At 41.6% G+C, this 16637-nt stretch overlaps 1 protein-coding gene across 2 annotated transcripts in view; it reads left to right on the top strand.

The window, feature by feature from the left end:
- LOC136427445 (CUB and sushi domain-containing protein 3-like) overlaps positions 1-16637 on the top strand; it is a 328428-nt gene that overhangs the window by 84102 nt on the left and 227689 nt on the right. For both annotated transcript variants that reach the window (XM_066416298.1, XM_066416299.1), the window contains exons 21-25: positions 10403-10578; positions 11234-11396; positions 14572-14775; positions 14898-15054; positions 15802-16013. In XM_066416298.1, coding sequence (XP_066272395.1) covers positions 10403-10578; positions 11234-11396; positions 14572-14775; positions 14898-15054; positions 15802-16013 — 912 coding nt within the window. The remainder of the gene's footprint in view (positions 1-10402; positions 10579-11233; positions 11397-14571; positions 14776-14897; positions 15055-15801; positions 16014-16637) is intronic.

Below are 16637 nucleotides of genomic sequence, written 5' to 3'. Positions count from 1 at the left end.
TATCTTAATCAGAATTGTCAGAGTAGCCATTGCAATTTCAGTAATTTTCAGCCATAAATTGTTGGATTTTTGAGGGTCTCAGAGGGGGGTCCCATAACGCCAAAACGAAAAATAGCTGGTGGCTTTTAATTATATGGCTGTTCATAGTTCCACATACCTATCACACATACAAAGTTTGAGCCGATTTGGCCGACCCCCATCTTCCCACCTCTGCCTGGTTTTGCCTGGTTTTCTCATGCAATGACTCTTAAATTCACTATTTTTTGAAATGGTGTATTTTAGGGATATGTGCTAGATGCAAAATCAGTTATAACGCCAGCAGTGCAAACTGGATAGACTAACGTATTCAGAACACTGGCTGAAAAGCTTCGATAACCATGCATTAGAAGTTGGCAACGTCAAAAACTCTCCGTCCCCTATTGACAGAGTCTGGGGGCTTCGTGGGAGAATCACACTGCACGGTTGTTCGCTGGTTTATAAGACAAATGTCACATCTCCTGCCTGCTAAACACAATTATTTACAAGACAACTTATTACAATCTCTTTTGCTAACCTGCAACTGGATTCTAAGTGTGACCAATCATCAAAACTCCTCTTTGTTGCTACAACCTACGGCACGTGTATTTTCCCGCCGCCATACTATTACCCAGAATCCTGTCGTCAAGCAGACGACAAAGGTTTGTGAGGAACCCTTTTTTGTCTAAATGTTGCGTGTGATAGTGGACTGAAGACGATATTTTCCTCAAAGTTTGCTCCTAACACAACAAGGAACACATGGACATAGTAGTATAACCATTGCTACGGCATCCAGCTAACTTCCATGAATAATGTACACGTTGCCATGACGGTGGGGATCGACTTTGAGTGACGTTCTACCGACTCAACAAATGGGATGTTACCAAAGGCCTGATGTGTGCGGTACGGCCGTTTTTTCATGTATTTTTTTTTACTTGGACACGTCTATATCCATGGCACTCTCCTCAAGCCAAGGATGGAACGAATAGCTGCTGTTTAAAATGTAATTTGCGGTAAGATATTCAAGACAAATCTTCTCTCCCGAAATAATGTTCACACCTGTCTGACAACACCGTCATTGTGCGTGCGGCGGACGGTAGTTTCAAGTTGAAATATTATGGTGTCAGCAGAGACAAAATCTACCGTATATATGATTAGTGCAAAGATAGTACATGATACTGACAGAATAATAGAAAAAAAGGATGGTTTATTGTTCTGCTAGATTGATTTCAGTCAACCATTATTGGAAAAATAGCGAATTTATGTTACCCAACGTTATATCATGTTCACACAGTAGAATGACAAGTAGAGTGAAGTCCTGATGGCATGTTGCCTGAGGATTTCCTGTGAGTTAAGATCCCTGTACAATACTCAAGCAATTCGTGCTGAACATTTCCTTGTTGATCAATATACTTCAACAGTTTGGATGTTGACATAATTGAACCTTGGATTGTTCAAGGCATCCTGAAGTCAATCCACATACCCTATTGTATATCTGTTACACTCCAAGGAGGTTCCCCAGCGGTGCTTTCTGCAAAGTTTTTATTAGAGAGAATTTAGACTGCAGTTCCATGTTTTCTGTAAGTCAAATCTGTCGCAGCACAGCGGCTTTGGCGGCGATTTTTCTGGAGGAATACCAGGAATATTGTTTCCTATTTCGCACCCAAGAGAACTTCTGACACTGACCATTAAAGCGCTTTGACTTCGCACAAGCCGGACACAGCCATGACAGCCAAAAAACGGAAAACTGGTATCGACTATTGATATTGTTGAGTAGCTAAATATACTATTGATATTGTTGAGCTTGGTGCAGTTTGTTGTTTCTGAGTTTTCAGTTGTTTTTCACCAGAAGTGTGTATGTCAAGGTCCTGTGGAGACGTTGATTGACTGCCACGATTATCATAAATATGACCTCAAAAAGAAAAAGAGGAAAAAGAAGCATTCTCAATTACCTAAAATACAAGAGCTTGGGGGCTTTCGGCAGCCCCCGAACCCCTGCCCCGATTCTGTGGGGAAAAAAACCCTGGCGAGAACACTGCATACTATTTAATTTCCGTCATGCCGTTCTGCATAGAACTTCGTGTTGTGCAAAGCCGACTTAACCATATCCAAAAATGTGTGTTTCATTCCGACGCTCTGCAAAGTATTTTCCTGTTTGCCACAGAAAGGGAACCCCTTAACGTTGGCAATAAAATCCAGTGCCTGGAAAGCAGTTTTAGTCAAGATTTTGGGCAAATCTTGACTTCTTGTAAAAGTGGCGAATTTATTGAACACCCTGGAAAAGATGACGCAATTACGGCGCGTAACAACCGATTGACCTTTCACCTTAATATTCGATCAACCATGACAACACATATTTTAAAAGTAACAACTGCACTTATAATATCGCCCCATGGTATCACCAGGTTCACAAAATTTACATTTGAAAATGTGATTTTGAAAAAAAAGTGGCGAATTTGGGGCCCCCTCCGTTACACGCATATCTACACTTCACATATCTACACTTCTTAATGACTAGGCTGTCAGAAATATTCGATTTGGGACATCGTATCTCTACTTGCACTCTATTAGTCAGTGATTTTCATTTTGATGTTGCGTAAATACTTGATTTAAGTATCTCTACGTTTGTAAGGTAACGTTATACATGTGTATACGTATATCCACACTTCTAGGAAATATTTAGATTTGTGAGAACATTTCGTTACTTGCACTTTCTTTACAAGTATGAGTACTGTGTCTTCATGGTTTGGAATCTCCAAACATCAAGCTGACTTTCTAATAGGGTTGCTTCCTTCCCACACACCTAATTTGTTTTTCTCCTTCCGAGCTCCTGTCTCGGAGCTCGGAATTCCGCGGGATTGCACCGGGGAGGTCGGGAGCTGGCTCCTCCCACAGTGTAGCGCGTCTGCCTGCGCTTGCGCATTGGGTGACCTTGTGGGGAGAAGTGGTGGCGTCAGCTTCTCTCGGAAATTTTCAGCATTTTCATAAAATTTTAGTTCTTTCATCTTCGAGAAACGTCACAGAAGATGCTCGGGGCCGGGAAGAGGAAGACGAGGCCTCCGAGAAGATATGTGGATTACGATTGGGATGAAATGTCGGTATCCACGCGCGGCGCACACTCCTGCCGTTTGGGAAACAATGGAGGCAACAATGGGAGTGTAGCAGGAGAAAGCGTCGAGGAAGAGATTTCGAGAGAGATAGAAGAGTTGAAACTTGACTTGGAGAGGCTGCAGGCCGAGACGACTCCGGAGGGCGCTCGGGAAGGTGAGGTTAGAAAGACGAGAAGTAAAAAGGACAGAAAAATGTTTGGAAAAACAGATGATGTCATGCCTGGTTCCGATTCCCGCCAAAACCGTCATGTGACGACTCCCAAGTCTCGCCGAATCTCGCAGGATATCGGCGGCCATGTTGGGACGGGAAGATCGCGTATTTCAGCTGAAGAACTGCAAGCCTTCGCACGGATGGGATAAGACTTCGACCACAGAGCGAACGCCTCACCGCCAGCGTCACATCGCCGGAGGAGACACGCCAGGGCAGCGAGCAGCTCATCGTCAGATTCGGTTCCATCGAGAGGTAGGTCTCCCTCTACAAGGCCGAAAACTACAAGGATAAAAAGCGGTATTTTGCGCAAGGCGACTGATGAAGTTAAAAGGAAGATCGAATGGCAACAAGAAAGATTGCCATGCACAAAGGATGGTGGAGTTCAATATACGAGACGAGATACAGAGTCAGCGTCGGTTAGAGCTCTTGCATTTCATGGCTTTCGAAATAGGCGAGTATGGCTTCAAGGCAGTACTACAGTTCAATGCTCATGTGCTGAGGAAAGTAGAGACGATGGAATTAGACTTTGAGGAACCTCGGTTCATGAAAGAAGTGCTGAGGGAGAAGATGCAGCATCTAAGAAGAGAGGAGGTCAAGTCTCCTGGGTCTACAGTGAAGACAGGGAGTTCTACTGACATCCGGGTGTGTTACCCGTATCAGAGAGGGGAATGCCAGGCAACTGTGGATGAAAGCAGGGCTCATTCCAGCAAGAGTGGGAAGTTGTACCACTACTGCCAGCCTTGTGCTAAGTTCAGACCATACTTGGGTCATCAGCTGCACCCAGCATCAATGTGTAAGCACATTAGGATCCAGATTACAGGGCAAAGCAGAAGACCGTCGAGAAAGACGAAGCATGACTAGACATAATGAATAGGGATACATTTGATCGAGACAACATGAGGGAATTTATTCACAACGAACTTACAAAACAGTTACATGAGGAGGGGGGAGACTGCTCAAATGCCCATTATGAAGCCACCCGATTATCTTTTGCCAATCAGCCCTTTCTCTCCGATTTCTCTGACGAATACGCGTTACACAGTCACACGACGCCACATGACCTTACGAGTACTGACTTTTATACTCCCGTTAGGTCAACTCATGATGATACGGATATTGCATGTCCACAGCCGTTACACGCCACTAGTATTTCCTTCAGCAGACCAATCTTAGTCACCACGGCCGAACCATGCGGTGGGCCGTCACCCACGGTGTCAAGCAGCGTCCACATGGAATGTGTTGCTAGGACTACAGCGGTTTTACATGGCGAGCCTTATCCACGAATGTCGTCCATGATCTCCGGCATACATCTGGAATCCATGGCCGCGTTACACAGTCACGTGACACAGCATGACTTTACAAGTATTGACTACCACGCTCCTGTTAGGTCGGCGCATGACACTACAGCTATTGCATTCTCACGGCTGTTACCCACGGTGTCGTGTGTTGACAACATGCAAGCGATCGAGACTCATGTGGTTTGCGCTCACGACGCCACTAGTATTTCCTTCAGCGGACCAATCTTAGTCGCCACAGCCGAGCCATGCGGTGGGCCGTCACCCACGGTGTCAAGCAGCGTCCGCATGGAATGTGTTGCTAGGACTACGGCGGTTTCACATCGCGAGCCTTATCCACGAATGTCGTCCACGATTTCCGGCATACATCCAGAATCCATGGTCGCGACATGGGACGCTTACACGTTATCCCATGATACGCATACTGCACCACGGATATTACACACCAGTACTAACCCAACGAGGACAGTAGAATCGCTGGAGCCATGTTTGCAGGGCATGGGGCTCAACGGTTACGCAGACACTTTCCTTTACTTACACGCTCCGGTGAGATGGTCAGAGGTTTACAACTTCCTAGGCTGTACACTTCTGGTAGTGAATTTCCAGGAGGATGTGAATCGCTATCTGAGTGCGGAGGGGGAGTTCGGCGCCATACAAGGTCCGTTTCCTGTATCTCCATTTCATGCGCCGATGGCCAGTCAATGGACAACCTCTGCTGTAAAATACATCTATCAACTTAAGGGACGTGATGGCACAAATTATTGAGATGACTTGAGAGGGGAAGAGTCACCCGTTTGTGCAATGGCTCCATTCACAGATCTTGCGGACACATCAGAGGAGCTAGGCATGTGTGAGTCGCCAGACAGGGCTGTATTGCCGAACACGTACATGGTTTGCTTAGGTATTGGATATGACACTGTGCACATGACCAAAGAGATTTCTCCGGATCCGTTAGATGAGACAATCTCCGAACTACGCTTGTGGATTGGCCGGAAGCTAGCACGCAAAAAGGAGATACAGTCTTTGTTGGGCGCTGTGGTCAAGGGAGATTTTTCGACACCGACACAAGGCAGATTCAGGCAGCCGTGGTCGAGATCGGCACCCACCGGGAAGCACAGACTTGATTGAGAATTGATTGCGCGGCTTGATGGAGCACTGATTTCATGGATGTGATTTAGAACTGATTTCAAGGACTTTTATTAGAGCTGATTTCATGGACTGGATTGAAAACTGATGTCATGGACGTGATTGAAAGCTGATTTATGGACATGATTAAGAAGTGATTTCACAGACTTGATTGGGCAGAGTGTTAGTGAGAGTTCAGGTTTAGCATTGTCCAGTTTGTTACAAACTTTTTCCGAAGTCTAAGCGGTTATACCTATGTTCGAGGAATATACACCTCATACGGTTACTAGTGCTTTCGTCATTACGAGAAGTAAGGGAATGGTATAGTGAAAGTTCAGGTTTAGCCTTGTACAGTTTTGTTACGGGTTTATTCACGAGTCTATGTGGTTATACATATGGTCGAGGAGTGCACATTTTTATACTTAGTCTAGAGCCTCGTTATTATGAGAAGTAAAGACACAGTGTTAGTGAAGTATACACTTTTACGTATGTTCGTGGAGTATACACTTGGATAACAGTGCTTAGTTATTACATGAAGAAGAGGCACATTGGCACCTACCGGGAAACACGAACTTGATTGAGAACTGATTTCATGGCTTGATTGAGAACTGATCTCACGGACGTGATTGGGAACTGATTTCAGGGACTTGCTTGAGAGCTGATTTCATGGACTGGATTGACCACTGATTTGTGGGACGTGATTGAGAACTGATTTCATGGACGTGATTAAGCATTGCTTTCACAGACTTGATTGGGCATAGTGTTAGTGAAAGTACAGGTTGAGCATTGCCCAGTTTGTTACAAGTTATTCAAATGTCTAAACAGTTATACCTATGTTAGAGGATTGTACACCTTATACTAGTACTTTGTCATTACGACAAGTAAAAGCACAGTGTTTGTGAAAGTTCGGTTTAGCCTTGTACAGTTTGATACAAGTTTATTCACAAGTCTAAACTGTCATACATTTGTTCGAGGAGTATACATTTTTATACTAGTGCTCGTTAGTAGGAGAAGTAAAGACGCACTGTTAGTGACGTATAAACTTATATTTATGTTCGTGGAGTAAACACTGTCACAGTGATACTAGTGCTTCGTTAGTACAAGAAGTAGAGGTACATTGGTAGTGACGTGTACTCTCATCTCCCAAATAAACATACCCCCCGGAATAAACATACCCCCTGGACAAATCTTCAAAATCTAATAAACGTACCCCCCGGAATAAACATACCCCCCGGAAATTAACCAAATTTACAGATAAACTGAGTCCATGCTACTTCTGTCCCAGGGAAAGATGATAAGCAGGTAGCTGTAGGTTCTCTTTATTCATCTATGCCTGTCTGAGGACCATACCTGTAAAGTTTATAAATATTGAACAGAATAACTGAACACATCTTGCTCAAATTGTAATCTTCCTTGCCACTTTAAAAAAAAATATAGTAGCCAAGTTGAAAAATTGGGTCAACATTTAGACCATGAACAGAAAATTACAATATCCTGAAGATATGGTCATCACAGGTAAAGTTCTTCACTTATTTGTAAAAGCAATAGAGAAAAGGAAGAATTATGACAATGTATATGATGTAACTTTTTTCTTTCCCAACTTGCCATTTATCTTCTATGCATAGAAACATAGATTTGTAAACATAACATGCCACAAACTATTGTGTTGTGTCAAGGACATAATCATATAATATCAAGGACAATATCATATAATGTTCTGGTTTTTGTTGTTGCAATCCAAATAATTTGAAATTCAGAAGTTACTCTTGTAAGTAGAAAAAAAACATTCATTTTGAGAAACTAAATTGTCAACAAATTTGTGAGAAACCTCAGGCTTACGATGTTGCCATATTTCAACCACAGGGTTCTCATGTTACACTTGAAAGAGTGAGCCAGACAATACCTGGCGCCGAAGACAGAAAGGGGCGGGGCTAACAAAGCTACATCGATGTTCTTAGAAAACTGCAACATTCTTTCTGTCGAGGGGTGATCTTTTTAAAGCATTTTTAAGTGATAATAACGATGACTAGATTGCAATTCAATTTTATGTATAGACTTTAATATTGAAAGTTTCTTTGTAAAAATGCAAAACATATTTCTAACTAAGGCAAAGAAGTTTTATTTGTAGATCAAAAAGAGTTGTTTCCCCTTCATCGACGTGAGCTCTTCCATGACAAAACTTTCCCACCAGAGTCATGTCCTGCGTCCTTGTCACAGTGGCGATTTTCCAAGCGCTAAGTTTTCCTGTTTGTGGTTGGATTGAAATGTTTTGATATATTTTCAAAGACATTATACCATTTCTTATGCTAAGACACAGATTTTTTGTGTTTTTTTTTTTATATTTTCATTTTGGGAAAGACTGTATCTCACGTGAGTAGAGAAATTTACATGCGTTAAATGTTACTGTGCGCCGCTGGCATGTTTCTTTTCTGATCAGCGTGCTTTGGTTTACGATGTAAACAGAGACTGTCAAAGTTGTTTATGAAACAAGAATTGCATTTCAAAACGTCAGTGTGGCGTCTTATTTTCTCCCAATAACAACGTTGACTTTGTAGTGTCCATAGAGATCGACCGATACGTTACGAGTTCCGCCAGGATAATTTCACAAAGGCCAGGTCATAGCGGCCTCTGTAGTGGCCGGGATATCAACGCCGCATGGTCGAAAAATAGCGAATTATGAGCAAATATGCCGGGGAAATATGAGCAGGAAAACCCAAACTTTAAATTTTAAGGGGATCCTAGGTTAGCAAAACTTTGACTTTCAAAAAAACAATAAACGTACCGTCCAAAATAAGAACGTACTGGGTGGAATTTGAGGCTGAAAAAAAATAAACGTACCGGTACGTTTATTTGGGAGATGAGAGTATATACATTGTAGCTATACTTATGTTCGTGGAGTACGCCCTTTTAGACATACATTGGTAGAGTACAAATTTCAGCCATGTTACACTTTTGTTAAGCATAGTTTGTAGTTAGGATAGTAGTTGTAGTTTTTTAGTTGGGCCCTGGGAGGAGTTAGTTTCCTGTCCTCTTCGGTGTTCTCCCCTACCGTTTCCACCCAAAGACTCTACCTACACTTTTGTTGGCCGTCTCGCGGGCTCGACATTGGCCCTCAGAGTTTGCTGGAGCTCTCATTGAATTACATCGTCGAGTCGAGCATTAAACTCTGAATGTGGCCAACACAAGTCTCTCTCTTCTTGGGTGGAATCGGTACGGGATTGTGCTCCAGGCGGAATTCCTCGGGATTGCACCGGGGAGGTCAGGAGCTGGCTCCTCCCACAGTGTAGCGCGTCTGTCTGCGCTTGCGCATTGGGTGACCTTGTGGGGAGAAGTGGTGGCGTCAGCTTCTCTCGGAAATTTTCAGCACCCACCCTCCTCTCCCGATTTCATTCCTGTGTACATGTGTGGGGTAGATGGTGCGGCTTGCGGGCCCTCAGAGTTTGCTGGAGCTCTCATTGAATTACATCGTCGAGTCGAGCATTAAACTCTGAATGTGGCCAACACAAGTCTCTCTCTTCTTGGGTGGAATCAATTATGCAAATGTGATCCTTATAAGCATAATTTTATTCAACGATGTTCACATTCACATAACTTCCAAATGCCACAAGTATGAAATTGTCATAATTAACCATTATGGAATTATAGTAGTTTCTCATTAATTATGCAAATTAGGCCTACATTTGCATATTTGCTATCCGTCAACGTTCCTCTCCTCTTCAGTTGCCTATGTCACATATTCGAATAGTCATATCATGGAACACAGCAAGTTTTTCAAATGGCCTCATTAATTATGCAAATTAGAATCTGATTTTCATAATTATCCTCTAATAATAAGAAGCATCACGTAATCTATCTACATACAAAAAATCATGACCATCCATTTAGCCCATATTGAATTACAGTATTTCCTCATTAATTATGCAAATGAGGTCTTCATTTGCATAGTTCATATCTAATAATATTTCTCTCTTCCCCAGTGACATGTGTCACATGTTTGAGAGTTGTATCCTGGAATTTGGCGGATGTACAAACTTTTCTCATTAATTATGCAAATTAGATACTGATTTGCATAATAAGTATCTAATCATTTACATCATCACTCAAGCTATCTACTTACCAAAAATTATGCCCTTCTTGAGTTATTCAATTTCAGAGTCTGAAGTAAAACCTGGTCCTGCAGTTCCAAAAAAGCCGCCAGGTGGCCCAAACCTATAGCACTTACTCTCTGTCCAAAGAGCTACCTACCACTCAAAAATCAGTTCCATAGCATGTCCAGAACACGAGATATCAAAACAGGAAGTTCCGCTGCAGTACTGTGATAAGCCACTAGGGTACCCAAAATCTAATCACTTCTAGGTCTCATCAAGACCTACCCACCCACCAAATATCAAGACAATCCATCCAAGCCTTCTTGAGTTATGGTGGTCAATTACAAACACACACACATACAAACGCTACCCTCTGCATAACTTCTCGGCGAAGGTAATGATGATATGTGACATTGTTTTGGCTCAGTCAATAGTAAGTCGTAAAAGAAGAAATCTGCTGCAGTGTGCTGTCATACTAGTTTTGGGCAATATCTCAGAGACAGAGCTAATAGTATACTGTATTAATGACATTCCTTATGTATATTTCTGTTGTTCCAGCCCAGTGTGGTGGTCTACACAATGGACCCATTGGTACTGTTGTATCCCCTGGGTATCCCAACAACTACCCCAACAACCTACAGAGCTGTGCTTACCAGATCTCAGTTAATCCAGGGGAGGGGATAATGCTGACAATCGGAGACTTTGAGACAGCTGGCTCTAGTGACACACTGACAGTGAGTTTGGGCTTGCTAGGCCTAGGAAAATTAATGTCACCGATCACGGTTTCCTTTTCGATTTGCACCATTTCGATTTCCCAAAAATACAATGTATTGCTGAAATGCATCAGGACACTAGTACTGTCGACATGATAGTTTCATTATACAGACTGCCCAAGCCCAGACAAGCCCAAGTATTGTACAAATGGGAAATGATTCTAAAATGTTTTCATCACTCAAATGTCAAATTCAAAATTTTGTATCCCTTGCCAGTGGTTGGAACCCAACCCCCCAGCTTATGTCGGCAGGTTTTTGCTAGGGTTGGTTAGGTAGTTGGAAACACAACATTTTCTCCTTGTCCTTGTGGGTGATCACACTGGTCTTCTATCACTATGGCATAATCTTTTGACATGAGACAGTCTCAAAGATTTATGTACAGGACATATGGAACGACTGTTAGTCAAAGTATGTTACATGTACTTTGAGATGCATTGCAAGCTGTAACATATCAAAACTTTTTCTGACTTGACTTTTCTGACAGTTCAGCATTTTCTTCAACCTTGTATGAAATACATACTAATATATTATTCCAAGGCTCTGATACACTTCATATTTTGTGTCCTTCACAAATTTTATTCTAAGCTGTGTTTTGCCTCATATTTCCCACATTCAGATCTATGATGGTTCTAGACCTGAGCCTTCTCAATCACTTGGAAGCTTCAGTGGAAATCAGCTAACACAGGGCCGGATGTTCAACTCTTCCTCATTTCGCATGTTACTGATATTCAACACTGATGGTTCAGGCCAAGCAAAGGGTTTCAGTATTTCATACCAATGTGAGTAACACAGCTGTTCTAACGTTATAGATGTTACAGTGAAATTATCTACAGTATTCAAATTGTGAAATGTTTGTGTTAGATATTCATAGCTCAGTTTTACCTATTCTTGGAACGTTGATTTAGGTTATCTGTATTTTACAAGGTATTTTAGCAACTATAATGAAAAGTTTATTGCAAATTCCTGCCCGTAGGCTAAGTACATGTACATGTAACACGGAGTGGACGGACAGACAATAATGAACAGTATAACAAATATCTACTCTAGTCTTAACTACTGCCACTAAGTTTTAACTTATTGAGTTCGACTGCTTTTTCCGAGTAACGCTTAGGTTCACCATTATCCTTGATGATTTGCAGTAAACGTAAATTGACACCGATCTGGCAAATCAATAAACCAAATAAATTTCTTTCTGCTACATGCTGATATTATTGATTACATTTGTCACTGATACTATACATGTAATATTTCTTCTCAAGTCCTGTTAATACAAGAATATTGCAATTTCAAAGGACCACCCATGGTGTACAGACAGGCTGCGTTTTTGTGGCGGCATACCGGTAATCATTTTCCATGAGGAGAATACTCCTCAAAATCACCTTGCCGTTTTTGAAATTACCTTTATAAACTTAGTGTACAATGTAATATAATGTGACCAGTTAACATCCAGTTTATTCAAAACGTAGTTATCTTAACACCGCGCGGACAGAGCCAAATGTTAAACCCATTGGCAGAAATATCAGCTCTTCTAAAAATAAAATACATGGTCTGTAAGTTTTTCTCCGCCTGATTAACGCCGTGCAAGCATGTATTTGTACTGATGTATATGATGTAAAACTGTGCTAGCATAACCCATTATCGTCCACCTCAGTCTTTTCCCTTCTGGTGTTATGCTTGAAGAACATAGACCATAAAAAATGCACAGTAACTATCCAAAGTGGTCTACAGACAAATTATAGTAAAGTCATTATGTTTGACCCGCCGCTTGCTTGACGCGATGGAAGAAAACAATTTTGATCTGTGAATTTCAACGACATACGCGGCACGTGGCGTTCACGTGATAAACGCATGGCTATTATGTTTTGCCGTGCAAAAATTAACCACCCCTCCGGGGGTCGCTAGGTTGTATCAAACCTTCCTAAAACTGGTAAGAGTTTCAAACCTCGAATCACCATGGATAGCTTGAATATCAAAGAAAGGTTTAACGTCAGCAACTTTTAAAAGATACTAGCTATCGTGTAAGTTAGAAACACATGATGAAGTACGTGGTGTCGAATTACATCTGAAACACGTGGGTCCACCGAAAGTGCGAAATGGAACGAAATGGAACGAAATGGAACGAAATGGAACGAAATGGAACGAAATGGAACGAAATGGAACAAACTAAAACATATGTAACATTATGAAATGAAATACCAGTAGATAGCGAAATATAAGGAACGTTGTAACATTCACAGTAGACGGGAACAGGGAGCAAATACATAATATAACGTGTTTTATTTCCTGAATCTGTTTTGATAATATTAAATACCACGTTTTTGCCGCGTTTGTGTGGCTAGATTCTTCCCGGAAAATGGGAGCGCCGCGTGAAAAGTTATCCACCGCTCTTCCTTTGTGTTTACCAACGATCTGGAAATGAACTGCTGAAAATAGCAGGGAAAACAAGCAAACGGAACTGAGTATCGAAGTAAGGACTAGATTATACAGAAGTTGGTGGTAACATTGCATCTCGTAATTCAACAAGAGGGCATGAGGCAAGCGTTATTTTATTATTTATACAGTGTGTTTGCGTGTTGCAAATGGAGCCCCGCATGCAAATGAACCGCCAATGTTGCCAGCGCATCGGAACTGTGCACGTGGGCGTGCTACCGACAGGTTGAATCAAACTCCGACTTCCAAGTTTTATTTACATACGGTTTAGTCCATAAGTAGTACGTAGCAAATGCATATCTCCGCAACAACGATTTTTATACAACCAATTATTCGGCTAGTCGGCTGTCGGAGAATGGACCCCTCCTCTTATGATATGCAAATGCAGCTCTGCGCTGCGTCACCAATGTAAAATTTCACACTCCATTCAACCACGGACGTGGGCTGAGAACTACCTCATTTCTGCTTCCTTGTTCACGACAAAACAAAGGGAGGGTGTGAAAGAGCAGAACAATATTTCGCAGTTCACACAACACGCAAACACGCTGTTTAAATAATGAAATTACGTTTGTGAATTGCCTCATGCCCACTTGGTGAATTACGAGATGCAATGTTACCACCAACTTCTGTATAATCTAGTCCTTACTTCGGTACTCAGTTCCGTTGTTTTCAGTAGTTCATTTGCAGTTAAATCAAGGAAGAGCGGCCGAGCGCTTTGCACGAGGCGCTCCCATTTTCAGGGAAGAATCTAGCCACACAAATGCGGCAAAAACGTTGTATTTAATATTATCAAATAGATTCAAGAAAAAAATAACGTTATATTCGCTTCCTGTTCCGGTCTACTGTAAATGTTACAACGTTCCTTATATTTCGCTATCTACTGGTATTTCATTTCATAATGTTACATATGTTTTATTTCGTTCCATTTCGTTCCATTTCGTTCCATTTCGTTCCATTTCGTTCCATTTCGTTCCATTTCGTTCCATTTCGTTCCATTTCGCACTTTCGGGGGACCAGAAATACGTCATGCACGACGATTCCGTGCAACTTGTTGTTACTGGTTCAGGAGTTTATTCTGTTATGTCGCTGGATGGAAACCTTTTTCATTGTTTTGTATAAAGAGAGAGATGGCTAAGGATCATACTTATGACGTTCTTTCTTGCTCATGAGAACAGGCTTTGGCATAATACACTGCTACCGCACGTAAATAGGACATGTTACGTTGTTCCTTTCTTGGGTTGAAAAGAGTGCTAAAGACATAGACTTGTTTAAGCACAAATAATCACAACAAGGTAGCTGTTCCATAAGGCTACATCGCAAAAAAACGCTTTGTTGCAGGGAAAGAACACTGTATTTCAAATCCTTCCATGACGAGGTCAGTTTGTTCCATTCTGAGGTGGAAAGTTTTTGAAGTTGTTGTGTTTGATTGTAGGGTCATCAAAGCTTTTTAGATACTGTTCTGAACATGTTAGTCTGTTAACAAAGCTACTTTTCTGCTAAATCTGGAGCTGTTTTTTCCTGCAGCATATACCTTTCCATCCGAGTGTCCTGACCAGGGTAGTCCAGACAATGGACGCGTAGTGCAGATTACAGGGTTTGGAGTGGGAGCTTTTGCCATCTATGACTGTGATGAAGGCTACACTTTTCGTGGTAATCAGACTATTACCTGTGTGAGAAACAACGCTCAGTCTCGTCCACACTGGGACAGCGATCTGCCAACGTGTACAGGTAGGGGGCCGTGTTCATGGACAGCCTTGTTTGCTTCATGGCTTTGAAGTGTTCCTCTCAAGATGATTTGTTGCACTACATTTTTCAATTAACCCATGCAAACCCAAATGATATTCTTACAGCTGCATGTGGAGGAAATATTCAGGTCCCTAACCCAGGGACCACAGGGTTGATCTTGTCCCCGGGGTATCCAGGACTGTATTCTAACTACCTGGGCTGCACATGGACACTTCGGGCTCCACAAGGACAGTTATTCACACTCCAGTTCAATGCCTTGGAGTAAGTATGCACTTAAGGTTAACGAGAAAATAATTCCTACCCTTACCTATTCCTACCTAATTATATTTACCTTCAAGTAAGGGAAACATATTGTTTTTGCTCCACTTTTTCTTCTTTCTCTGCTTCTTCCATTCCAAACAAATAAGGCCAATAACCTTGACTAGATCGCTGTAATCATGGTCACTGCATGGAGGTGTAGCAGACACCCTGTGGTTTTTGATTACATAGTGTAGCAAGTTACAGGACAGAGCTGGAGAGGCCGGTCACTATACATTATGAATGTGTTTGAGTAAGAATAAACAGCATCTGTTTGTTAGGCTAGACCATGTAAAGGTGAAGATCATATTTTGTCTGCAAATGTGGCCTTTCTAGTTGTAATTGGCTTGGCAAGGGTATGAATAGTTTTGTTGTTGACTGTATAGATAGATGGCTTCCGGTTTCTCAATCTGTGATAATCAAACTTCTTTCTAGCCTACACCATCTATTATAGCTTGACAATATCAGTATATTTCTCCAGCTCAAACTTTTAATGCTAATCTATAAAACAAAAGACATTTAGTGGTTTATGCAGCTTTAGTTTTTCTTCATACAGGGTACTTTGATTAAATATTGATAAGGCACAAGCCATACTCCTTACGAAGTCAAAGGTAATAGAAGATGACTGAATGTTTTCACGATTTTTAAAGCAGTGATCAGCAGTGTCACTTATTGATCAAAGGACTATATGATCTTGTTTTGATAACACAGCATAGAGACTTGTGGTGGAGACAGAAGTTGTACCTGTGACTATCTGATAGTCCGTGATGGCGATGCGGCCACGTCTCCCATGGCTGGGGGAGGCCGCTTCTGCGGGCAGACTCTGCCTCCTGACATCAGCCTCAACAACACCAACTCCATCCGCATAGAGTTCCACACTGACCAGTCTGTCACAAATCAAGGCTTCTCCATAAGATACACAAGTATGCTTGCTCTCCTTTTCCACACCTCTTGACTAAACTATATTATCTGCATGTACCATACACAATTGTTCACTATCTCTATTGTACTTGTCTACTTTATCATTCAGTAGGGTGTAGAAGAAAAACAGATCTTGTAAAGATCTTTACCTAAGACAGAGAATGAAGTCATAATCCTTATGCAAAGAAAGTCAACCATGTAAAGTTACTTTCACAGGCAAAGGTATAACTAAATACTTTTTCTATTTATATTGTGCCCAAATGTACGTATAGGAATGTAGAACACTTTTCAACTGATGCTATGTCGGAGTCACGTATGTGTAAGTGATGCTTCACACTAGAGATATAGTGATGGTACAGCACCGTGAAAATCATTTAGGTACTGGTCCAAAATACTGGAGCATGAATGTACAGGTACTCAGTCTGTTCCTGCTTAATAGACTTACATTCATGTTCAACTGTTTGACTCATTTTTTTGTTGCTGAAACACGTTATCCCTACCACAAAGATAATGATTTAGCTCTGGAAAAATATGAAAACATTGCATGGGCATTCAAGTTAGTACAATTTTTTTATTTAAGATGATGTTGAATAGTTCTCTGCATGAAATGCATGAAGTCTAAAAAA

The sequence above is a fragment of the Branchiostoma lanceolatum genome, chromosome 2, assembly GCF_035083965.1.
Source record: "Branchiostoma lanceolatum isolate klBraLanc5 chromosome 2, klBraLanc5.hap2, whole genome shotgun sequence".
Lineage (NCBI taxonomy): Eukaryota > Metazoa > Chordata > Leptocardii > Amphioxiformes > Branchiostomatidae > Branchiostoma > Branchiostoma lanceolatum.
Note: the sequence above shows the minus strand (reverse complement) of the source record. Positions and strands in the feature narration are given on the sequence as shown.